This window comes from Rhea pennata, chromosome 10 (assembly GCF_028389875.1).
Source record: "Rhea pennata isolate bPtePen1 chromosome 10, bPtePen1.pri, whole genome shotgun sequence".
In the NCBI taxonomy this organism is placed as follows: domain Eukaryota; kingdom Metazoa; phylum Chordata; class Aves; order Rheiformes; family Rheidae; genus Rhea; species Rhea pennata.
This window is the reverse complement of record NC_084672.1, coordinates 15,571,584-15,598,075: the sequence shown is the minus strand read 5'-3', so window position 1 is coordinate 15,598,075 and position 26,492 is coordinate 15,571,584. Positions and strand designations below refer to the sequence as shown.

At 37.0% G+C, this 26,492-nt stretch overlaps 1 protein-coding gene and 1 long non-coding RNA gene across 6 annotated transcripts in view; one reads left to right on the top strand and one right to left on the bottom strand.

The window, feature by feature from the left end:
- Window positions 1–129: 129 nt before the first annotated feature.
- TEX9 (testis expressed 9) lies at window positions 130–26,075 on the bottom strand. 2 transcript variants are annotated; one of them, XM_062583417.1, is made up of 12 exons: window positions 25,165–25,263; window positions 24,980–25,071; window positions 23,571–23,634; window positions 21,992–22,062; window positions 18,692–18,740; window positions 17,550–17,635; window positions 15,865–16,040; window positions 12,170–12,252; window positions 9,544–9,717; window positions 7,446–7,580; window positions 6,791–6,925; window positions 130–663 (listed from the first exon to the last, which is right to left on the bottom strand). In XM_062583417.1, the coding sequence occupies exons 1-12, from the start codon at window positions 25,204–25,206 to the stop codon at window positions 586–588; spliced, it is 1,185 nt and encodes a 394-aa protein (XP_062439401.1). In that variant the 5' UTR covers window positions 25,207–25,263; the 3' UTR covers window positions 130–585. The 2 variants fall into 2 exon arrangements, with proteins under 2 accessions (XP_062439401.1, XP_062439402.1); XM_062583418.1 differs by lacking the exons at window positions 24,980–25,071; window positions 25,165–25,263 and adding an exon at window positions 25,987–26,075.
- Window positions 25,423–26,492, top strand: part of LOC134144481 (uncharacterized) — a 29,776-nt gene continuing 28,706 nt past the window's right edge. For all 4 annotated transcript variants that reach the window (XR_009959390.1, XR_009959392.1, XR_009959389.1 and 1 more), the window contains exon 1: window positions 25,423–25,838. This is a non-coding gene — a long non-coding RNA (uncharacterized LOC134144481). The remainder of the gene's footprint in view (window positions 25,839–26,492) is intronic.

Sequence of the window (26,492 nt, the reverse complement as noted above, 5' to 3'; positions counted from 1 at the left end):
TAAGATGTAATTGCTAAAGCAAATTATCAATATTTCTATAAAAGAGATGTTGATGCTTAAAGTAGATTGCCAGCCTAGTCAGTTAGGGTGGAAGGAGGGGATCTGTTGCAGAGAATAGTCAATACCAGATATTTTCAAAACATTTATTTTTAAAAGGATATGACATTTTCTTCTCAAATGGATCATAGGTTCCTTTTTTCCTGTTGCAATGACAATTTTTTGAGATTAAACACAGCCTTCCCTTTGGCCTGAATATCATCTCATCTCGGGCAGTTTTTAAATACAGAAACAGAACAAATGAGTAGCAGAGTTTACTTGTTGGAATAATCCTTGCATGTTCTGTACTTGTCCACTACAGAATGGACAATTTCAGTACCACTTCAGTAGAGATACAGATTTCATAGGATATTACAACACAATTTAAGCTATCAAGGCTTTTACAAGTTAAACAATTTCAACATAGAAAAATTAACAAAATGAATTTAGCAGGATATATAGGTATAATTAACAATCGGTTCTTATCTACAGTTCCAAATAATGTACTATCTGACTTGTGTTTCAAGCATAAGTTGCTTTTCCACTGAATCAAGAATTTCCCCAGTCCAGTGCTTTCATGAATTCCTCTTCAGTAAAAGAAAGCATCTTAGCAGCTTCAATGTGCATCTTAAAGAAATGAATAGGAATTAAATTAGCTAGAAGCAGAGCACAAAATAGCATGAATGACTAATATAAACTCCTGTGTAGCTAGGATAGCTAAAGGCTGCTTCAACTTTTTTAAGATACCTAGTTTGCTCTATCATTCTACTTTTTTATGTTATGGTATTAATGGATGTTCACATGTTCAAGCTGCTGTTGCTATTCATATTTTTTTCCTGCAACAATGCTATTTTGTAGTATTGGGATAACACGTTAGGAAAAAAAAAAAGTGGAGAGGAAACTAGGACTTGTAGCTTTTCCTTAGTGCCTTGCATTGCTTTAAAGATATGACAGTTTTAATAGGGTGTGGAAATTATTGAAAAATCTGACAACCCTTGTGACAACTTAAGAAAATTTATACACTTTCAAGCTTATGAATATTCATCTCAACTTTAAAGCTACTACAAAGCAAATATATCATTAAGATTCATACTGAGACTGACAGCACTTCTAGTGCAAGTAATTTAGTGTTAGATTAGTATTTCAGCAAAAGAAGGTACTGCTGTTATAAATGAACATAACCAGCATAAAGTAACTGAAATACAACATGAGGAAAGATATCTGGAGGTGGCCACTGGTTGTTATGTTGCTATATACAGCTATACATAGCACAGACACACACACACGTGTGTGTATGTACACACACATCATATAACTGCAGTCCACCATGGCAAATAGGCAGATTCACACACAAACACATGTATGTGTAAAAATCATGACTTCCAGCTACTGTAGCCTACATTTCTACTATGTAGAATGCAGCATGGTACTTTAAATGGAACATGTATTAGCCAAAAGAAGATTTTTAACTTATAAAAAGCTGCTTTCTGATTAAAAAAAAAAAAAAAAAAAAAAAAAAAAATCAAGGTAGCTGAAAAGCAAATAAGAGTTAGTATTTAAATGGTACTGTGCCCCAACAGAACAAGCTACCCATCAAAAAGAGGCAGAGGCAGCAGCCAGAAGGCCCCCAAAGCTCACAGGATTCCCAGTGATGGGACCAAGTGTCCAACCTGTTCCACTCGTCCTCATCTTCACACTGAGAATGACACAATCTTTTTACCTGTGCTCATTTAAAGTGGCAAGAAAAGTGTCCCATCTAAATTTTTTTTTATTTAGAATGTACTTTTCATAGTATACATATCAGTTATGTTTTGAAGCACAGGAAACAGCTGGGGTGTATAAAGGATCTGAATTTTTCTTTTTAACATACATATTGTCAATTCATACCAAAAAACCCAGGATCCAGCTCCCACATGTAACACAATACTCTCCAGCTCTGTAAAGCTCACAGTAACATCTCTTAATTGCTTCTTAAAACTAAGTTTTTCTACAAAATTCTCACTCTCAAGGCAAGCAGAGAGTGGTCTGAGACTAATTTGAACACCAGCAACTACTTGCTGCCAGCTGCAACTCATCCTACTACAGCTATTTAATGCCTGTTTGAGATTTTTCTTTTCTCTATCATTCTTCATGTGCTGGCATATCCTCACCTTCAGGCTAGCTGTATCTGCTACACGCATCTGAATCTGGTACACAAATATCACACAAATGGCCCAAACTAAGTTTTTTCTGATGAATTCAATTCTGATGAATTCAAAGGCTTTGGCAAAATAAAACTGAAGTTCTTCAGGTGAGTATGTATATTGGTCACATGTGAGCTTCGGCTGCCCTTCCCCTCCCCTCCCGCCCAAAGTTATAAATGGGCAGAGTTAGTGCCCTTCTCTTTCAGTTTCATCCAACCACAATCTGTTTGCAAGGATGGAAATTAACAGCATCTGTTTTCTGTAAGTAGTTAATATTTTTAATCACACAGGATAAGTAGCCTACTCTGTCTATCTGCAGTTCGGATACAGTGTTTGTTAAATATATTTTCAAATTTTGTAAAGTTCATCTGAGGCTGTTTTTGATTCACAGTGGATCAGAACTACTATGCCTTGTTATCCATTTCAATGAGTTCACGTTCCAGAGAATGACAAGCTCTGGATTGTCTGGATGAGCAAGTATACAGTAAATATTGAGTGAATATTACTTTTTATTTTCATTCTCAAACTTGAAGAGCTGGAAAGGCTATGTTAAGCTAACATTACTCCTGTTAGATGAATTCCCAAGGTCTCCTCTGCACCCTATTGCTGGTAGAAAAAAAAATCTCTTCTACTGGAAGTGCACCAGGAGCCCCAGTGCCTCTTTAAGTCATTTCCTTCTATCCCCTGTAAAACTTGGGCCATCAGCAGCTGAATCAGGGCCCGTGCATCTCCCTTCAGGAAACCTGAAGAAGAATTTTTGTCCCCTAGAATGTCAGAAAAGAGAAGCGACTGTCAGGTGCTGCCATTTAAATAAACAGGCCAAAGATGCAAAGAAACTGGAGGATTAAAGGGATCTTTTAAGACCTGCTTTCATATAGGAGAAAAAACCAGGCTGCTATCGCTGTTCCCCTTGCAGGCCCGGCGTTACAGCTCGCCAAGCCAGGAGGAGGCCTCCCCGCCTCCGGCAACACAGCCTGGCGCAGCGCCTGGCCATGGTCACTGCCTTCTCAGTCCTCTACGCAGGCAGGTGAGCTGCAGCAGGTGCTGCTGAGGTAGGAAGTTCCCAGCTAAGACCCTCTGTGCCTAGCTGCACTAAGCTTTCAAGATACAAGCAACAGACCAACACTGGCTTCCCAACTGAGTGAGAACACTTAGACCTTCAGCTCTGCCGGACACTAACTAAAAACCCAACAGGTAATAAGTGACCTGGTCAAGGAGCTGGATCCTGGAGGGAACAGAGTATGAGATAAGGTATTCAATTATAACAGTGTCACATCAAATACAAATAGAGAAGTCATTTACTGAACAGACGAAATTTCTTCAGGAACACTGAAGTTATTTATAGGCATTCCGGAGATTTGTTTCGAACAAACATAGGACTAGAGTGCTGATACAGAAGGGTGCCATCTAGTACGGAAAAAATAGAAATGGAAAAAAGAGGAAGGCTGTACTGCAAGAATGCACTCTGTTCTCAAGCTGAACAAAATCTGATAGAACATCTCAAAGTGAATATAAAGGGAAAATCTGAAATGACCATACTCTTTTGAGGCATGATTACCTCTGCCAGCAGGAAGTCCTGAAGTTCCTCTACAGCATGTAGAGTGCTGCAGAAGCACCCCTCTAGAAAGGAGCTGCAAATTCTAATTACTACTTTCAAATGTCATTACAAGCTTGTATCAGTAGAGTCAATATGCAGCACTACAACTAATAAAAAATACAAGTCTGCAAACACTAATCCTCCAGTATTATGTAAGAGGCACAAACTGTCATAGGAGATTTACTGAGATAGCGAAGCTTTTAGCTCAAGCAAATAACACACAGCAGACTCAGAATTGCAGTCCATTTCTTTTTTTTTTTCTTTTTTTTTTTTTTTCTTCTAAGACTGGTAGTACCCCAGAAGTCTCAATAGCTTCCTCTGCAGCCATATTTTTGTAAGCAGTATTTAGAAACTTACTGGAAAACAGGTATTCTAACAGAGATGAATGAAAATTCTTTTTAAACATATTAATGGTGTCACTATTATCCCAAATAGGTATATCATCAGTTTTGTGCTTACTCCTATTACCTATCCTCCTTCATCCCTTTTTTAGAGTTGTTTTTCAAATTCAGTGATACGCTTCCATATTGCAACTCTCCATTCTTAAAATAAGTATCTGCACTTTGCTGTATGAAATTGCCACTTCATGCACTACTCTTCTCTATGGAGGCTCAAAAGTTCCAAAAGTGTTCACAAAATGTCTAATGCTCACTGCAACACTCTGCAGGTTAAATGTAAGTATTATTCTTCTTTCTTATCTCAAAGGCTTGCTCTTCTTTGGTGCACCTGCTCAACAAGTCACCATTCACTACATTCTTCAGCTCTTTGACAGTTTAGGTTTGAGAGCACTTAAAGAAAAGCTGTATCTCCATCACAAAATGCATCACTGGTATTCTTCATTCTAACACATTGTCCAGTTACCCACATTGATCATGATTCAGCACAGTAAGCAATTAGAAATCAACCTCTCTATGATGTTAAGATCCTGTATAGACAATTCTAAAGCACATAGCCCTGCAGATTTTCATTCTGCAAATAACTGTTAAGAGTTCAGTGACTCACCTGTGTCATGCAGCCTTACAAACAAAATGGATACAAATGATAGCATGCAATCCTAATGCCCTGCTTTTGTAAATAAAAGGTGTGATGAAACTATAAGACCTAGATGAGATATTAAGTGGAAAGATTTCTTTGGTTTGAACAGCATATCTTCTTAGTAGGTGCTCCTCTCACTCTAGTATCCTTTCATGAAAGACCTTTCAATTTGTGCCATCAAATCTCATTTGGCAGGTATACCATGAAAATACGTATTGAGAAATACAAGGCGTTTACCCGCTCTGTAGGGTCCAAGGTGTCTCTTTCTAAGTAAAATACCCCACTTTGGGGGGACATTAGTGGAGCTTTATCAAATATGATAGATCATAGCTAAAAAATCTGTATCTGAACTACAAATACTCTGTGCACTATGACGGTTTTCAATGAAAGCTGTACAACTAATTATTATCCCTATCCTGTACAGAAGAGATTAATATATAACTGAAAAAAAAAACCCTATTTTTTCAAAAAAGCAGACAGGACTCATCCAATCCTGATTCCTAGAACAATATCAGAACTCCATGACTGCACCATTTACTTTTTTTTCCCCAAAACCACATACTAGTCACTCAGAAAAGCAATTCTATCTTTGAGAGAGCAACTACAAATTTGCAACAGCAAATGTTAGATTAGATAAAGTGTATTATTTTCATTAGATTATTTAAACAAGTTTTACCACAGTTCACGCAGTTTCCCTTCCAAATCTTTCCAATCCCAAATTACGTGATTAGCCACAGACTTGTTCGTATGTGACAAATTATTATTTGTCACATACGAACATATATTCACATACGAACACATACGAACATATTATAACACATACGAACATATTATTCGTAACTGACAAATTATGCTAAAGAAGAAACAGGCAGAGTTAACTCCTCCTTTGGTCTGTAATTTCCCAAGATTTTGATATGCCAAATCTTCACCTGAACCTACTATTCAAAACCAATCCTCAACAGTGATGATGTTCAGCAAGTACTCTACCACCAATCCTCTATTCAATTTCAGCTTCAGCTACTACTAAACTACAAGGCAGTAGCCCCTGGCCCTCCCTTTTAAGCCCTAAGAAAGAGGAATGGAGGGAGATACAAAATGAATGTAGAACCGAACTATGATCAAAATAAGGCTATTTGCAAGTGCAGCATGGACGGGAACGCTCATGCAGCTATGCAGGTGTTACTACATTATCCAATTCCAGAATATTCTGTGATATTTCAGGAATTACAAAAGGATGTAGTTCAACTCCCCTCCTTCCATCTAGTAAATCTATACTTAGTCTAAATATATATACATAAACACATATATTTTGACACACAGGGAGATCTACACCTAGGCAGAAGTACACATATACAGAACTTTGGAACATAAATTACCCAGAGGCAATGAATTCCTTCGCCTGTCATAAAGTTACTAGTAAAGAAGGCCACTCATTGAGGTAGCCCATAAGGAATTTAGGCCTGAAATGAAACAGTTTAATCTTGAGAGGGCATTCTGCAAAAGCAGCTGCTACGACAACATGCTGAATGAAAACAACCTTGCGTGCTAAAATGGGTTCTACTGACCCAGCACCACAGGGAGACTGCTGTTATTACCTGCACTGTATTCGCTTTTGAACAAACAGATACTCTTGGTCCCAAAGTTTATCAGTAGTAGTCTTTCACCACAACAGGATAAGTTTAAAAGAATTTTAAAATTTTAATAAGTTTAAAAGAATCTTAAAAGAATTTAATATTCTTTTCCCCAAGTTAAGAAGGGAGTCAATTCAAGAGAGGATTAGTCTTTGCTATGAAAGAAAACCTTGGCAACATGCACTAATAAAAGTGAGGCTGTTACTCTTGCAAGCTTCCTGGTCTTGGGGCTCTAAGTCATACAGTGTGTTACTGATGCATTTAGCTTAAAGTTGTTAACTGAAGTATAACAGTATTTGTGTTCTTACCTTCTGTCTCTTTAAAATATCAATTAACTTTAACTGCTTCTTAAAACCTATCATTAGCTCTGCTTTTTGTTTCTGCAGCTTCTTGTTTTCTGTTTTTAATTCTTCAATTGTATTGAGTTCTCGGTTAGCTGCATCCTACCACAGGAAAAAAAGAAAGAAACCTGTTATTCTTGGAAGTGGTGTTTTAACCAATGAAACTTGACAAATGACAAACAGTAGCCACACATGACATTTCAGAAAAGAAACAAAACTCATCAAAATATTTCTTCGCCAAAGCCTAAAAGAAAAGAAAAACTCAAAGATAATACTTATTGGCACTATTGAGGAAACACAAGATATATTAATATTCCTGTTTACCAGTGTATGTATGAGGGATGTATATGTATTGCTCTCTCTTTCTAAATACACCTAATTTTCAAACAGAAGGGAAAAATACAGATGGACTATGGCTTTATTCTATGTATTTTTACCTCCAGCATAGGTTCTAGTAGTACCACCAGAGATACTGAGTCAAGCTGTTTGATGACTGATTACTAGTTAACTTTGGAATTGTCTAGAAGAGATACAATACTTCCAAAGCTGATCAAGCCTTTTGCCTCATTCTAGCATTTTTGAGTGATTACAAATTGAAACTTGTTTTTCTTAACCACTGTACCTTGTTACTTTGCTTCAGTTTATTCAGCTCTACTTTATATCTTCCTGCTTCTTCCACAGCCCTATTTAAGCGAACTTCTGTTGCACTCTGACAGGTTGAGGCCTGCTTTTGTACACGCTTTAGATTCTCTAATTCCTATGGAAGAAGCCAAAGAGAAAAACAGACATTATGAAAAATGGTATTTAATGGATCCCATATAAGCAATACATTTGCATCAAGGCTCATTCTTAAAATCTTGCTGTGAACTTTTTTGGCCTGCAAACAGAATCAGTCTCTAGGCCCACTAATTCCACTGTTATAACATCTTCCTTTTTTCTTTCTTTCTCGAAAAATTTTGAAAAGCTGTCTTTCTAATCTTTAATATTCTCTTTGAATACTGTAGAGCTGGTCATGTAAGACTACAGGACTAACTAAAAACCCTTGTGTGCTCTGTCACAAAAAAATGTTGTATGCCCAATCTTGTGACAGATTTTAGAACAGTGACTAGAATCCCTAGCTGCTTTTCCCCACCTGATTCTTTTGCCTCTTCTCCCCAGATATTATCACAAATCAGTAATTGCCATTAAAAAGTTAAAACAGCCTAACTGAATATGGCTGAGGGTGATAACTATTTCATCTAGGAGATAATAGTTTAAGTGTTTATGGCTAGAGCCAAAACAGTTCCCTCGTATCTCTGATGTTGGTATTTCATAGTGCTACGAGTGGGAAAATGAGAAAGAGACCATGGTGAGGAACAGAGTAATGAGATCAGAGATCAGGAAATACAGATAAAAGACAAAGTAGAAGAAATTAAAAACATTTTTGGCAGAAAGAGCACATCCTGTCATTTGTGGAAAAGCAGTAGACTTTTTTCTTTTTAGTAGTGGGTGCAAAAAGATGGGCCCATTTAACCAAAATGGGGTACAGAAAGAGCTGGTTTTAAGCCTTTACCATCTCCTAAACATTGGGAGAAACGTTCTAACTGTGATTGCACACAAGAAGCAGCGTAGATTGTCTGAGGTAATTATGGAAATTGCTATCACTGAAGGTTTCAAGAACAGGTTAAACAAACTTATGTTCAAAGTGGTTCAGATACAAATCTTTCCTATTTTGGTTTAAGAGAATGGACTAAATGACTTTGTAAGGTCTCTTAGCCCTATTTTCCATGAGCTGAAGAGTAGAATAAATATTAACTATGGAGTATTTTTTCCAGACAGAATCAACAGTTAAGATACTTACTTAAGTGAACTGAAACCTCAAAGTACCCACAAAAAAAGAACACTGACACTTAATACAGTCCAGTTTTAAAAATCCAATATCATTATGATGAAAGCTTGTCTGTAATGTTGCATTGTAATATTTAATGGAGGTATAAAATAAAACTTTGTTAGGCTAAGGGTTGTGTTCTGTTTTCCAAAAATTTTTAAATGATGCATTATCCTGGTTATATTACAGGTTTGATTTTGAAGTCAACTTCTCTAGCTCTTAGTAATTAAAGAAAAAAACACATGCTGCTCCTAGATTAGGTTCCAAACAAACAAAGATACTGTGAGCCATCTGCTGTAACTGGGCACATATACAACTTTGCATATGTGGCCTACAGTAGGAGCCAAGTTGATTTTGAATCATCTGAATTGGAGCGACTGGTTTTGAAATAGTTCATTTTCAAGAACAATTAGACATTCTTTCCTCTACCTCCAGAAAATATTAGGCTGCAGGTCGTCTTTTTTCAATCATTCAACATGTTCTACAGTTATAATAGAACTATCATTAATAGAAGTAATTTTAAATAATTATAATTAAAACCATAAAATTCCCTTGTATTTTTCAAGATTCCTCCTTTGTGAGTTGACTGCAGTTTCTGAATAGATTGTTTCACCTCTTGTGGATCTTTCACAGAAGAATTTAATTTAAATATACAGAAAAATATGAGTGTATAAGCACAAGAACAACAACTAACCGAAATTTTTCTCCTTTTAAAAATACAATTTCTAAAACTATTATCAGTGATAGAGATTTTAATGAAATAATAGTTGGATATGAATTTGTAAAACTCAGGTAAAGAAGTTGATGCTTTTTATTCCTCTTTTGAGCTAAATGAGAGCAGTGTCTGCAATACCTTTTCTAGTGCTATGACCTCTTGTTGTAAGTCTTCACTTTTTTTGTTTGCTTCTTGCAACAGCATTTTGCACTTTTCAGTCTGTGACTGCTGCATATTGATTGTTCGTTGCAGTCTAGTATTCTCTTCCTCAGTATCTTTAAGCCGAGATTTTAAATTCTGATTTTCATCATCCTGTTGGTCAGTAATTAGGAAATCAAAATTTTAGAAAAATCAATGTTGGAAGGAAGCAGTAGGATAATGTGATGGTAATGTTTTGTAAATAAAAGGCAATACAAATATATGTATTGTAGATATGATGATAATCAGTACTACTACTTTAAATTATTATTTCAAAATGGTAAGATCCTTCATGATGGATTTCACAACACTTTGAAAAAGGAAACAAGACAAAAAAAAATCTTTTCTAATTCTTTGAGCCACAGTTTACCAATGCAGTACTTCAGAAAACAGAAATATTTTTCTCTGCATTTAATTTTCTACAGTCTTTAACTTGTAACTGTCTTGTAGTACGTAAAACAAAAGTTATCTCCCACAATTCAAAGCTTACTAGTACTCACTATCAAAATTTTATGGAATAATATGAGTAACAATAGCACATAGATATTTTCTGACATTTTTGTAGCAACAGCTGAATGTACACATTAGGAAAAAGACTAGGAAAAAAAGATAATATAATTGCTAATAAATCATCCACTACGTTTCAGAAGATTATCCAGTTTCTACTTAAAAGCAAACTAATGTTCCAGGCACATCAAATATTCTAATGCAGGTTTCACTTAACATCAACTGAATCCTGTATTAGCTTCATGACCTACTGACAATTACATCCCACTTCAAGCATTATGATTTAATGGCATTTTTCTTTTATAACCTTTCAAATATTATAAGTGAATATTAATGTAGGAAAGTTCACAGATATACTAAGCCCTTCATTTCTTATTAAAAGAAAAAAAAAGGCATATGCTAAAATGAAGTTTCTGTGAGAACAAGTCTTTCTCTCTTACCTTCTAATTCCCTAGGACACATGTGCTTATCTACAAATATCAGGTGACTGGATGTAACTCACTACTTACTTATATTTAAAACTGATTTATTCCTTCCTAAAAAAACTGTACTGTGAATTGGAACAATAACAACAAAAAAAAATCTGTCTCAAGGCACCATAAATACAAAATTTGTGTGACCTTGAGAATATAATAGTTATTCCCAGAACACACAAACCAGTATCCAAAATGATACATTTATAAGCTCTGTGCTATAGACAGAAGAGAATGGATACAAGATTTTCTTCTGTCACCTGATAGAGCCCCTGAGCTCTGTAGTATTTTGACATGGAATGATGAAGTTCAGTAACTACTGACAAAATGGTATTTGATCTGATATCTAATGAAACAATTTTCTTCAGATCACAGCAAAATGAAAGTACTAAATGCACAGACAGCTGTACCAATAAAAATGAAATAATAAAGTAGCAAGGAAGATGTAAAACATCAAAATCCAATTCCTTCTAAAGATTTTTTTCTAGATATCCATCCCTAAAAAACTAGTTATCATCATCCTGCTCCTTAACATTAAATCAAAAGCTTGGGAGAAATCGCATAGGTCTTGCCGTATGTTCTGAATGTCATCATCATATTTGGGTCTGGAGACTAGGCAGAAAAGACATTATCAAGTAAAGAGCCCACAGCTAAGAATAATCCACTTGTGAGACACAGAGTTAGTTCAGAAACCTTGCTTGATTACACATACATGAAAAAGAGGTGATTGCTCAGGCAGATAGACCCAAACCTTTTCAGGTTTTACAGCTCAACAAACATTTAAACACTACCTGAAAACAAACTGCCAGACACTGCAAATCATAAAACTCACTTGCCGCACACACTTTTAGTAAGGTATCAATGTAGCTTTACCCTGCCTGAGCTTCATATTATGATCTACTCAAATACATAATCCCAAATACAGTCCTTGCAGCAAGTGTAATCTTGAAAATGGAGAAACACTGGTTTCTATTTCTGTTTTAATATCCCACTTAAATTGGATTACAGATCAGCAGTTCCCAAGCTTTTCTCTGTCAAGGGCATCCATGGTATCTAAGTTTCTCAAATGGTTTTTATTCCTCATTCTGCCCTGAACATTCCTCTTTTCCAGTCACCCAGCTCTGGCCACCACTTGACTTCTTTCTGTTCCCAAAATCTGTATCTGACCGCTACTATATCCTCCTACACCTTTTCAGCCTTTGATAACGTTCCTTTTCCCAGCAGTGGTGGAAAAGACATCCTGCAGCACTGCAGAGTTCCTGCACTGCAGTATGTCTTCAGTCCCAATGGCGCTTTGCAGCACTGCAGAGTTCCTGCACTGCAGTATGTCTTCAGTCCCAATGGCGCTTTCCTGTCTCAAATTCATTTTCATGAATGTATCTGACAAGCTTTTAGTCCAAAGATTGCATTTATATAGAAAGCATTACTTCTGACTCTAAGTTCTTTGTTTTTTTTTTTTTTTAAAAAAAGAACCTTAACTCTTGAATATCTGAAGATGAAGCAACAAAAAAATGCTAGTAGAAAACCTTATAGTGATTATTTGTAGATATACTCAGTTTATACTGATAAGAAAACTCAACTCTTACCTTTTTCCTGCATTCACATACTACACTATCCAGCTCTTCCTGCATAACACGTAACTTTGCCTTAAGAAATCTGATTTGAGCTTCTGTGAACATAAAAAGTTACATTTGATACCTACAATCTAAGTACTCTCTGAAATATCATATAATGCAGAACAGATAGGATCAAGCAGGATGGAAGTAAGAACAACTCATTTTCATCCTTTTGTTTTTAAAAATGTATTAAACTGGTTACAATTATTGAACAGAAATAGGCAAATTAAAACTCAACTTCTCTTTTGTTTTTAAAACTACATTAAACTGTTCACAATTATTGAACAGAAATAGGCAAATTAAAACTCAATTTTCCAAATAAAATCATGTAAGTTTCTCATTCTTAGGCAAAGCTTTGGATAGATTTCTCTTTTTTGATGAGCGAACTCAGCATCTTCAAAATGTAAAAGACTGGTAATTCTTAAAGTTGAAAACTAGTAGCAGCACGTATACATTGCAATCTATCTGTTGCTGCAATTTGTGCAGTTACACTCTAAGTAATTTTAAATTTCTCACAACAAGGAATTACATGTAGATTATAAAAGCCTCCTAAAAAGAAAGGTAAATACCCTTCCCATGTAGTAGGCTATGTTATTTTAAGTGCACTGCTAACAATATTCAACACTGCTTTAAAATTAAACCAGTCTAATCAGGTATTTTTCACAATGAGGTACTTTCTTGCTCTTTGAGAATTAAGAAATACACTAATGGCACAAGAAAACAGCTACATGGGAACAGAGTATGTTCTTCCACTCTCTGTTCCTCATCCTCTCCCCAGAGAGCTCATGAGGAATTCCCTCTGAACTTCCACAGGCACAAAGCATGGAAACAATATGAGTTGAGCTACACAGGAAAAAGCAGTATTTCTAGGAGGTTATTCTTAGCTGTAGATTCTAGCGTAAAGAATAAGGGGGGAGGGAAGACTCTTGAACAGAATGTGAAGGAATGGGAAATATGCCTTTGTTTTGACATTTGTCAGTCTGCTTGTAATAGGAATTTTTTTTACTGCTCCCACTTTCCTTAATCAACCGCTGACTGCAGCTTGTGTCCTAATTCTCCACAGGCCAGCAGAAAGTAGCATTTAGGAAAAAAACTCTGAAAAAACAGATTGCCTTTTCTCCTCCTGTTACATCCTTGCTAGCCTCCAGCAACTAGTAGTTACAGACTTCCTGATCATATTCAAGCTATCAACTTTAATAGTCTTTGAGGTACCTCTATGCAATTAATTCATCTATTTTTCTTCTTGAAATGTGTTACCGCTTGGCATCCACAACATCCTGTGACGAAGAGTTTCCCAACTTAATTATGTATTATGTGAAATAAAGCACTTTGTATAGCTTGTTCTAAATCCAATTTAATATGGTATTTGCTAGTTTTTGCATTACTAAAAGATAGCTTTCCCTTGACCATTAGTGCTTTCATTACAGAATCTTTCATATTTCCCTCAATAAAGTTGTTTGCTTTTCCTGTCAACACTACCTTGCATTTTTAATGGTGAATATAATTCTTCATTTTATCATCTCATTTAATATTATTATTATGAGATTCTTTTGCAAAACTTCAGTGTCAATTTTAACTATCCTAAAATCAGTTTTATCTCTAGATTTGTTCAGTTGCTATCTTTCTTTTTTTCCCAGATTGTTCTTCTGTATATTGAACACTGTAAGGTTTGTAACAGATTGATCTAGGACCATACCAGTAACCATGAAAAATGGTTGTTTCCTCTATACTATTTCGTCTCTTTTTTTACTCAGTTATTAGTCCTTAGACAACTTTCCCTTCTATCTTTATCAGTTTTGTTTCATTAAGACTACTTTGTAGCAAATCTTTCTGAAAATTCAAAATTACAAGAACCAGACCATCCTTGGGAGGTGGCGGTTAGCCAAAATTAGTTTGGATTCTCTCAACAGATCAAGGTAATTAAACAATTAAATTCCTAATTGGTCAATTTTAATCACTTGATGAGGCTGATAAGGGGAGAGTGTGACTTAATCGGATGGTCTTTAGATTATAAAGTAACCAACAGTCCAGGAAAAGGAAAACTGGAGAGGTTTTTCTATCCTACAGAAAAGAATAAGGGTCTTAAGCTCCTGAGATAACATTAAACAAGATAACCCATTCAGGTACTTTGTTTATATACATAAAAATACGTGTGTATGTGTGTATACAAACTTGTTTGTATGTGTTAGATAAGAAGAGATTTGTCTTTGAAATTCTACGTTTCTGTGTGCTTTTATCATTGCTTGTTATGGCAGAGTTGAATTATTAGCCATAAAAATGGACCCTGAAAAAAACTCTTGTGTAAGTTACTGGGAGGGCAGAACAGCTGCACTGATACCCTGTGATTATGAAGGGAAGGTGTCAGACTCTAGTCCAGAAAGAGTACTGCAGAAGCTGAGGGAAAGGACTATGTTATGGAAGTTTGTGAGCATATTGTCTTGGTAAGCCTAGTGCAGGCACGTAAGCCTAATCGGTCCCCTACTAGGGAACTAGTTCCCCTGTAACAGGACTGATTTAGTATCTAAATCCACTTCAGTGTGAAGCCTGTTACTGCTCTCTGAGTTTGACACCACTAGTATGCTCTGTAGTAACTTACTTAACATATTAAAGACTGAGTTCTGGTCTGGCAGGCATTCAGAATGTTCTAAATGGAAAATAATGAAATCAAAAAGCAAAGCCAGTCTACAGCAGTTTTCTTATTTCATTATTAAAGTTAGAGAAATATAATCCTCAGTACTCAAAAACAGGCCTTCTTGTTACTAGACACCAAAAGTAACTCTCACCGAGTTACCTTAAATTTACGTGGTATGTTGTCTACAGTAATTTATTTTTAGTTTAGGAATAAGAATTATATAAATATTCTAAGGATCTGTGTTGGGAGATTTATTAAAGGAAGACTTGTCTAAAACTACCTGAGGTTTAAAAATCAAGCTATTTCTATGTTGGCATGCTTGTTGACACCAAACTGTTAGACTAAAATGAGAGACTTCGGGCATTTGGAACCACTACAGTGAATCTCTTAACTTCATGCTTGCTTTAATGTAGTAAGAAAACTATGTGAACCAGCTTTTACCACACCAGAGCCAAAAAGACTGATGTGTACCATGCCTTTACCTTCACTGGCAAATGCTTCAATTTCCTTTCTTACTCTATTTCTAGGACAAAGATGCTATTTGGAGTAGGAAAATATCTGAAGGATTCACATTCAAGCATATAGCCAAAACATTACTTCATTTAAGCCACTTACTAAGATTTACATTAATCTGATGAAAGCCTTTTTTCCAAAAGGCATAATATATGCATAGGACTAAAGTGTGTGTGTTTGTTTTTTTTATACACACTTAAAATTATATATATATATATATATGCACCTCTCCAGTGAAATCAATACTGTTTACCTATATTCAGCATATGTAACTTAGTCCAAAGGAGGAAATCTAGATAAAAATTCACTTTTTCATGTGATTATTCATATACAACCTCCTATTTCTTTGGGACTACATAAGGAAGAAACATTTTCCTCTTACCAGAGTTTAGTTTAACGGGTTTTGAACTTTCTCTGTAACTTCTGGAGAACACTCCTTTCCCCCTGCATCCCGCTCCAAAGAACCCAATTAGAACAGGGAACAAAAATAAAAACTACTTAGTCATAGAAGGAAACCTACCTGCTCCAATTTCATTTCCAGCACTTGGAATAATATCATCATCTAGATAATCTGACAAGTCTCCTTTCTCTAGTTTTTCTTCAATTCTGCTTATTGTTTTCGCTAGAGAAAAATCTGCACAATCTTCTAGTACTGCAACATCATCAGCATTTTGTATTTCTGTGTTTCTTTTTGAACTGGGGGGAAAAAGATTTAAAATCTACAATACATGTATTAGGTAAGTAACTTTGGATACTCTTACATATAGCAAATACAACTTCATCATGCACACAAATGAAGCATCAATGGCAACTTCTCATTTTCTTTATCTGAAATATCCTTACTGTAATCCACATTAAATACTTACAGGAGTTTATATATTATGAGATAGGAAGCAGAAAAACTACCATATTCTACTAATAAGATTTTAACGTGTTTTTTTTCTCATCCAACAACTTCACAACTAGATCACAATAAGAGAAAGAAACAAATGAATGTCCTTTTGGACATAGCTACTATCTCCTGCTGTAAATTCCATCGATTTCCCCTCCCTCAGTGTGACTTCTACAACTGTCCATTTTAGCTGTACTGGTGTCTTACCAGTTATAATTTCTGTATCATTATGATTACAGCAGGAAACTTCTTTGATCCTCGAAGTTGATTACCAAAGTATTCATAAGGCCAGTAAACACAATATAGGTGACACACAACTTACCTGCTAAATAGAGTATCTTTTCAGATCTCTTTTATAAGCAGACAAATCAGTTTTCATAGAACTGAAGTTTCTAAGTTCTTATCCCAATACTAGCCTCAACACTCCTGCTAAGTCACTCTCTCCCACAGCTAGGGATCAGGTTCACCTTGCAGGTCCTGTACCCGCATAACTCCATTACTAAATCTCGTGATGTAGTGTCAGCATTACAGCTCCTCCTGAACTGTCCAAAGGGCCCACAAGTGATTATAGAGTGCTAAAAATACTCTTGGTCTGTATCTGATTCACATTCTCCCATCCTGCAGACACTTTCCATCCTATTTTGGTATTTGTCCGTGTTTTCCCTAGTGGTAGTTTTCATTTGCTCCAGGACTTTATACGTGATTTCTCTGTCTCTTTTTTCCAGATCTCAATTTCTTGCTTTGCAACCTTGAATTTGTTATCTACCGAGCTGAAGCTTTTCAGCTCCAACAGCAGGCCCCTTAATAGCTGTGGCACTACCACTGCACTCTCTTATCCTTGGAGCCCAAGATTCACCAAAATAGCATTATAATCAGATACTAGAGGGCCTAATGTTTCCCATCACAAGTCCAGCCAGAAATCGCAGTTCTCTTCCGTACTACTTAAGTATGCTTCCTTAGATTGCCCCAGACAATACATTTTGCTAGATATAGGTAGGCATGCATCTTTCATTGAAACACAGGGTTTACTTGTCAGCCTTGAGAAGTGCCTGAGTGGAAAATAACAGTTTCATTGTTGTAATATTAATCACATATGTTCACTAATGATTTTAGGTGCTCTATGCAGGTAAACTGAAAGTGCTACATGATGGAGCTGACTGGGTGGGGCAGCAAGGTTTGATGCATTGATTTTTAGTAATATATAGAGAGCTACACAAGAATTTATGTAATGGGAGTTTACACAAATATAATGATAGGTAAAAATAGCATCTAAATTATCTCTTTACAAAAAAGAGATGTGTATAACTAATTACCTTGAAGACGGCCTTTTTCCTCGACTTCCAGAGTGCGTTCTGTTCTGAGCTGTGGGCGTGGAACAACATTTCCTCTCGTTTGGTGGCTATAAAATTTTCCAGAAAGTAGAGATTTTTATTAGTTAGAATGACTTTTTGCCAGTGCCTTTTCTCTTTCAATTTTCATATACTCAGATTCGAGGATACCTTTAAAAGCATGATCAAAGTCCCAGAATCTCAGGAAAGCACAGCTCTTTCCTAGCTTGACTTGTACAAGTCTTTATCTTGCAAACTGTGTCCATGTGTCCAGTTTATAACACCTCCAACAGCCATTTGCTAGTGGGAGTATTTTTTACACACACATGTATGATAAATTTGTGTGTAAGTAAGGCTCTCCCTCATTAGCAAGATATTAACTATCAGACTGTCAGCAGACTGCATTTCTTAGAACTATGTTTATTTCCTGTTAGAATTCCCTGTAGAAGGAAGATCTAGTTATGTGTTTATAGAGCTCTCACACATAAATCATTTTCAGAAATCATCTTTCTCTATTGTACTGTGACAAATAATTGAGAACAACATTTTGGAAGCTTTAGCTCACCTCAAAAAGATTCAAACTAATTGTGATTAGACTTGTGTATTTCATTGGTTTGTTCCTAACTTTCTTTTCCCATTGCATTTCCCTTTTTGTAGTGTTATTCTGTCTTTTTTTATTATTATATTTAAAAGACAATAGTTAATAGACAATACTACCTTTAGTGCCATACCAGGGAGAGGGGAAGAAGGACAAACTGAAGTATGTTCTACTATTTTGCACTTACTTAAGTGTTCTTAACTTGAGAATCTCAAAGTACTGAGCACTTCTGAGAAGTAACAGACATGGCTTTACAGAAGAGAAATTTAAAAAACAGAAATTAAATGTTGGAAGTCTACCCAGCTACTAGTGCTACAGCCTCCCCAAAAATCTAGGGTACCTTGGTCCATCTGTCTCTTTACCATTCTGCTTTGAACATCACTTGCTTTTATTTATTTGTTTATTTATTTATTTATTTTTACCTCCTCCACATATACATCATCTATGTAGCATAGCTTCAAAACCACAAGTAATATGTGGAAATTACACTGGAACAGGATATCAATCAGGATAGTTTTGAGTATGGTACCTTGACATGTGAGTGAGTAAAAGAAGAGGTTTCAGGATACAGTGAATCTCTGCAAAATAAATACATAAAACAAAAAGTAAAATTCTCTGAACTTGAGTAACAAAACAGTGAATATTAAAATTTAATATATTAAAATACATTAAAAGTTCCTGTCACAAGCAGGAGGATATTTCATCTATTTCGAACAAACAACATAGCGAAGGTGGGAACATATACTAAATCTAATCACAAATCCAGTCCCTTTCTCTGCCTTTTCATCCTATCTCATTTGCTCTCTGAATCATCTGGTGAATCTAGGATAGTTATTCCAGTAAAGCCTCTAATACAGCAGCTTATAGGACTCTGAGTCTAGTCCCTAGCAATTCAGGTGATTGCTGCAACTACCAGGTTATTAAATCAATGACTTCCTGTACTGGGTAATGCTTGCCCAGTATGCAGAGCGTTAACAGCTTTGGGGGAGAGACAGATAAACCATTATCAATGCTCAGTGGTCATTATACTTCCCTTACATATTAAAAAAAAAATCAAATTCCTGAATTAATACAGAGAGAAGGAAGATGTAAGCCATTTTTTTGGGGGGGCGGGGGGAAGGGGGGTTGTATCCTGGGAGGGAGTCCTATGATATTTTTATATTGGCTGTTGTCAAGTGAATTGACAGGCACTGTCAAGTGAATTAAGAGATGGGAACAACTTATAAATTAACCCTGACAGAATTTTCTCTGAAATACATATAACAAATATTGTATCGCCTGTTTTCACAGGCGAAAAAACAGGAATAAAAAAAGCATCTTTCTTACCTGCTAAGCAGCTTTCTTATCTCCTTATTTTGCTGAATACCGCAGCTTTTAGCTTCTAAACTTCATGTTAAATGTTTATTTTAAAATATGTTGGGAACAGGCAGAGTTTTAGTATCCCATATATTTTTCATTCCAAGTTTCTTGCCATATAGGTGTGGGGGGAGTTGGGTTGTTTTTTTTTTTCCTTTTTCCCCAAGTGTCTGAGTTAATGTGGATCTATACTGATGCACTGGAAGGTTAGTTTTGTGTTACCTTTTACATTTTTTGACTATTCAGTTAACATGCAGGTTTATAAAAGTTCTGTAATACAACTTAAAATGTAGATATATCAGTCACTTAATTCTTTGGTCTGGTTGATTTTGGACAAATGTTTAGGGTTCTGCCTTTGAAAAAAATTATGGACTTCCATTCATCAACAAGAATGATCTACACAAAGCTCCCGATTTTACTAATCCAAAAAAATCTCAAAAAAATCATCTTTGTGTGGTTGGCAACAGACTTCAAGAATAGGATGATTAATTTTTGTCTGTTTACCCTATTTTCTTCATGCTTCCCTCCTATTGGCTAGCTTTAGTAGCATGCAGAAGGCTAGGATTTGTTGCCACCGAACTACCAGTTAAGCATTATTCTGAAAGATATGAAAATACAACACCCTTATGCTCAAGAAAACAGGAGTATTCTTTCCATCAATACATTAATTCGTTCTTAGCATGTCTACTGGTTCAAGGCTTTCTTAAACAAACAAAAAAAACCAAAAAACAAAAATCCCTCTTTGTTCACTCAGTTCCTCAAACTTGTTTAATCTTAACGATTTCTTTCTTCTTTTACATGCATATTAACTTATTTTTAAAATGCTCAAAAGATGGCTGTATAGCCATTTGGTAAGTGAAATTAATGTGTAAAACCTGGAAAGGTACACAAATGAGTAGACAGCTGAGTGTGGTGACACTGAAACAGAAGCCAACATTTAACAATTCCATCTCTGCATGTAAACACAAGGTGCATGTGCATGAGCAAATCCTTTGTGTCTGCTAATCCTATTCAAACCTACTGCATGCCTGCCCATGCGCATACCGTTCCCATCGCCATGAGCCTGGCAATGGTCTTAAGAGTGAAAGCATAAACAAGAGCTGATCATAATGCAGTGTTACTAGAGCTGCTTTGAACCTATACAGTTCAAGTTTGTGTGAAAACTAAACTAAAAAGCTCCAAAATTACTTTCTAAAAATTACACTAACTAATAAACTAACAAATACTTTTGCTTTCTTTTTTTTAAACTGCTTACTCAATTTTTCTATCTTAACTGATCTCTTTCTTTCAAATACTTTGCTTCAGCCTTTTCCCCTGTTCCCAGTTGCTTTAGCATTCATTCTCTTTAAGCATAGCAATGTAACTGCTTTCAAAACTATCTCAAGTGCATCCTTTAGTTCCAAGTATTCAACTTTTTGGGGGTGCAGAGTCCATAAATCAAATTCAATAGCCTCAATGTTCACTCATGCATATGTGTGCCCAATTCCTAGCACATACTTCTAACTTTTTTCAGTACAATATGGGATTTCAGTTCTTTCATGTAGATGTTTAACACAATAGAGATGGTGGTTGTTTTTAAGGTCTTTTTTATTTATATAGAACTCGTAACTTCTCTAGAACTCCTTTCTTTTTTTTTCCAGATATACTCCATCAAAGCTGTTAACTGCTTTTGTAGGGCTGATTCCTCCAATCACATTGCTTGGTAAAGCAGTCTGTAACACTAGTTCGTGTTAAATTTATTTACGTTATTGCGCTAAATAAATTTAGGAATTTAAGAGATACAAATCTTTGATAAACTTTGTAAATCTTAAATCCACCCACTTTTTATGCTATCAACATATGAGCCCTAAAACATCTACATAAATAATAATGTCGTGTATCTGCTCTGACACTAACAGGTCTGAATATACAGGAAAAAGTGCAGCTGTGTATATGTTAATGCAAGCCAAAAGGTTTATCTGCCTCAGAAGTGTAATGATATCCAAATTCCAGAGGGTGGCAGCTGAATGTCTGTCTGTCTGAGGGTGTGTTTTTTTTTTTTTTTTTTTGTTTTATCAAGCTTTTCCCATCCCAGAGGTATTTAGACCAAGTTAAATTAGATCCAAAAGAACCAGTATCTACTACTTCACTTTTTCAACTGAACCAGTTAAAAAAAAAAAATCTACTGTTGAGCATCTACTCTTTTGTATTGCAAATAACATCTATTATCTTTACTTACATTTTTACAGATGCCAGCACTACTTAGCTTCACAGATACAATACTTTCAGCAACATTGAGGCTATTCCTTGAAAAAACAAGGAACACCACTAAATTCTTCAGTATCAACTGTTTCAAATAATAACAAATTTTAAATTCTACCAATCTAGTATGCTGCAATGGAGAAAATAGGGCCATGACTTGGGCATGTCAGGGTGTACTGGATCAGAGCCAAAACTCCCCATAAATTATATCCAACAATTGTAAAGCACATACCTTTGTCTGTCAACTTCGCGTGAGTTAGTCTGTACTGAAACTGGTCTAGATAGTATCTCCTGTTGACCTTTCTTTATTAGGGGGAGAAAGAAGCCATTTATTCGGTAATATAAACTGTAATAGATGGACTATAGCCACAAGAACTTTAGTCTACCAATCTGAAGTGAGATGTCATGGAAAAGAATTTCTCAAACACATGAAAAGATAGCTGAAATATAAAATACAATTGGTATCTTCAAATACTTACTTCTGTTCTACATGTACTTGCCTTTTGCCTGTAAAACTTTTCAGATAACATAATTTGAAATGCTGATACTCTGCCTCCTTTCTCTGAAATATAGGAATAGCAAATGTGCAGCAGGCAGAACAAATGTTCAGTTTTCCATGGTGCACAAAAAAACTCAAAAATAAGTTTATTCCTGCAATACAGTCATAATTTGGACAATTTTGAACAATTCAAATACTGAATGTTTAGATAGCTTCTGTAATACTAAGTTACAGTTAGAAAGCATAATTCATTATTAAAAGCAGTTGTCCTGTTCACAAATTTAAAAAACTTGTTTTTCTTTTGTTGTTAAATGCATATCTGTGCAATCTGGCAATGCCATGTGGTCCAGGAATATATGTTCTGGGCTGCATTTATTAAAAAAAAAAGAAAGAAAAAAAAGCAGGGGGGTAGTATTTTTGCTGGTCTTCAAAAGAAGGAGACTAGATGCAATTTGGGATGCTTCTCCTGCTTCTGTTCAAAGGCCAAGCTGTTAGCCTCAGCTTATCCCATCCTCCTCAAGAGGAGGATGTTTTTAAAGGGCAAAAAAGAATTTTCAAGAGTAGGCAAAGAGTATATGAGAATTACAGCTTTCTAGCAGATTGACAATTTTTGTTAAGCCTTATTTAAAGGCTTAACCTATAATGAATATATCTAGTATGTAGAACACCTTCCTAGGTTATTAATATAACAGATTTGATGTTTCTTCCTTCTCCAAACTGTTTTGGATACAAGCTAGACTCTTCACATGTGCTAAATTTTCTATCAAAACTTCCATTTATCTGGTATATTGCCACACCAAAGTTAGATATGATACTGATAACTACAAGTATAATACTGATAAAAAACAGGATTTTTCTTTAAGTTTTCTTTTTAGTAACTATGTATTTTCTATGTATTTTGCTTAATCTTTTCATTTCTTTCAATATGAACAATGCAAACCCTATTTCACTGGAATGTTATTGCAGCAGTATTTGATTTTCAAATACTAAAATAGCATTTCTTTTGTTTAAAGACACAAAACCATCCACAAAGCCTTTTCTTAAACATCACAAAGACAATTTTATGTATAATCTGCACAAAAGCTTTAAGCATCTATATGAACACATCTCTGCCTGATGAAATTACATCAAAACTATTTCTGCATGTTTTTTATTAAAAGTTTACAATTTTGAAAAAACAAGCAAAGGCTTAGATTTAATTTGAAAATAAAATACTTTTACTTAGCATGGTCTAAACTGTTTCTTTTGAAACCTGACCCTGGTTCATGTGAACCAAGGCTAAATTATATAACAGTCTGCATAACCAACTCACCATTACTTCTTCAGCTTGACGCACCAGCTTTTCTGTTTTTGCTTCTAATTCTGCATTCAGTCGCCTGAAAGACAGTAAGAATGCTTATCACCGAGTTTATGAAAGACTTAAATGTAGACATGACAGTATCTCTGCCTAAACTAATTTTAATAATAACTCTTACAAGAGAACACCAAAATATACTTCAGAGTATTAACCAAGCTATATTTCTATAATTTTCTGGGTTTTTGTCAAATCAATAGTAACACAATGCCATATATACACTAAACAGTAAGGCTTAGACTATAATCTTGACAAGCCCTTGTTTAACTTGGTAATGCCTGCTCTTCTTGTCACATGAGGAATACTGAAACTCTAAATTCAATGATAAAGTCAAAAGGAATAAAACAAATGATAGGAGAGGGGAAAAAAAGTCTTACTAGCCTAACTAAGGCGACAGAACAGATAGTAGCATTCAGCCACGGTGCTTTTTATCCTAATTTTTACTTATTTCAGACTGTCCTATGAGTTTGATTGGGTTTGAGTGTCACTCTCACAGGAAAGAAGAATGGATAGAGTTTTTTGTTTGTTTTTTTCTGAAATTACACCTTGTTGGGAATTTTATCAATAAAAACCAACTACATACCTCCAATATTACTAGAAATGTGCCTGAAAATAGTTATTGTCCACATCAGTTTGGACTTATTTTCACCTTGGCTAACAGAGTTGCAAAAAAATATTTGCAGTTTCTGACAGTCAATAATGCACACATTATTTACTGGAAACTGAAACCAACAGACACTTGCATTTCATGAAAGCTGACTGAAACTTTGCCTCCTTCTACTGAAGCTAAAACTATTTAGCCTTTACCAATGTAGCTGTTAAATAAGCTTATTTTGTTTGTGGATATTATGTTGTTTTCTGTCAGGATAGGTTCCTTGAGAACCTAATACTAACAGGCATATAAAACTAATCCTTTATTGTAAAGGAAACAGGGCAGTAACTGAGGTATAGTATGGGGCAGGATTCAGGTCCTTATAATAATAATAAAAAAGTATTCACTATAGTGGAAAATCTTCTGAAATAATAATACAAAAAGATACAACATGAATATATTTGTAGAACAACTGAATAAAGCCAAAATAGCTATAGATGTTTTTATGTTGTGTCACTGCTTAATGCACATTCTACTGTAATTTTTCAACACTTTCTGGTTTTTATTAACAATCTTCACCTGAGGTATACTTTGCAGAGGCCAGGACTCGGGTATGTTTCCATCACATAATCACATAACTAAAATGTGCCACTTACAAAACCATGAGGTTACATTCACCTGTATGTACGTGACCCCCCGTCCCCCGGGATCGCGGAACACTTTTACCGCCCACAGCCGGGCGGGCCCCGCGGAGCCCCCCGGGGTGGCTCCTTACTTGTACTCCTCCTCTTTGGCCAACAGGGCGCCGCTCACGACGCTGCTCCCCGCGGCGCCGGGCTGCCAGGGGCCGCCCGGCGGCCTCCGCACCTGCGGCGAGGACGAGTTACCGCGCGGGCCCGCGGCCGCCCCGCTGCCCCCGGCAGGTCCCCCCGCGCCGGGGCAGGAGCGCCGCCGCCTTACCCCGGCCGGGCCCCCGCCCCGCCGGCCGGCGCCAGCCGCCATTTTGCTCCCGCCGCGGCGCTGTTGTGGGGCGTCGCCTCCGTCAGGTCGCTGAGGCGACCGGCCGTTAGGGACGGGGCGGGGCGGCCCCGCCGCCCTCCTCCCGCCCTGCCGCCGCCCCCCGGCTTTGCCGCTTCTGCGCCGCCCGGGGAGCAGCCCCGAGGCCGCGGGGGGTCCCGCGGGGGCGGGCGGCGGCCCTCGGCCGTGCGGCGCCCCGCTGCCGCCGTGGCAGGCGCGGGCAGGCGCGTCCCTGTCCTCGCGCCGGACGGAGGGACTCTGCGAAACGGCTCCGGGCCCTTCGCGGCCCTCCGGCGGGGCAGCTCCCAACATGGCGCCGGGGCGGCCCGGGCCCGGGGCGGGGGTGGAGATGTGAAAAAGCAGGTGAAGGAGGGGGTCGGTGGCATGAAAAACGAGTCCAGCGGGGAGGACGAGGTTAAAAGTCAAAACCTCACTGCTAGAGCAACACGTGCGTGTTGGAGGGCCGGAGCAGGCCGTGTGACCGGGCTGCGACCGGCCGCCGCCGCCCCCGCGGTGAGCGGGCTGCGTGGAGGGGCTCGGCCCCGGTCGGAGGTGCGTCCCGGGGGCGTCTGCCCATAGCGAGAGCTGAAAACACAGAAAGGCTTATAAATCTGAAGGTGAGGGAGTAAGTGCGTGAAGAGGTGCTAACTGCCTCTCTTCATCTTTCTCTAGCGTTCAGTGAATGTTTATTAGAATGAACTGGCTTACAACAGAAAGCCTTGCCCTCCCAGCCTGCCCTTGCTGCATATCCGCCTTTTGCCATACCTTTATATTAGTTCATGAAGGTTCTGCTTTTGCGGTTGATTTATGGCAGCTGTTTCACTTCTGTCCTATTTACTACTCTTTACTATATCTTTCTTGTGCATTTTCTCTTCCTGTGATTCTGCTGGTTTTTCAGCCTTGTCCTCTTTGCTTTTTAATCTCTGCATTCCTTTTGTTCCTCGTTGCCTCAGTTTGATTTTTCCTCCTTCAGTCACCCACTTGCTCATTCCTCTTTTCACACATCGTTCGTTCTCCTGCTCACTTGCTAATTCATTTCACAAGTTAGTAATTGATGCTGCCCCTCTATACAATAATTGATTCTCTTCTTGACACTCAGTCCTTCACCTTTTACCCACTCTGTCACACTGAGGAAAAATTAGAAAAGCAAGATACTGAGGATTACTGAGCCTGTGCAGGATCTAGTTGACCATACAGGATCTATTCATAGCCATCTCTGTCTTTCTCTGCACACATGAGCATGCATACAACCATATGTGTATATCTAGGTA

Bases quoted from the DNA above. Each gene is read 5' to 3' on its own strand.
- TEX9 (XM_062583417.1), bottom strand. From the start codon at position 25,206: ATGGCGGCTGGCGCCGGCCGGCGGGGCGGGGGCCCGGCCGGG. The intron at 6,926-7,445 runs GTACAGTGGTTA...TTCCTGTGGTAG, and splicing joins AACTGAAGCAAAGTAACAAG to GATGCAGCTAACCGAGAACT. The intron at 664-6,790 runs GTAAGAACACAA...CATTTCTTTAAG, and splicing joins ATATTTTAAAGAGACAGAAG to ATGCACATTGAAGCTGCTAA.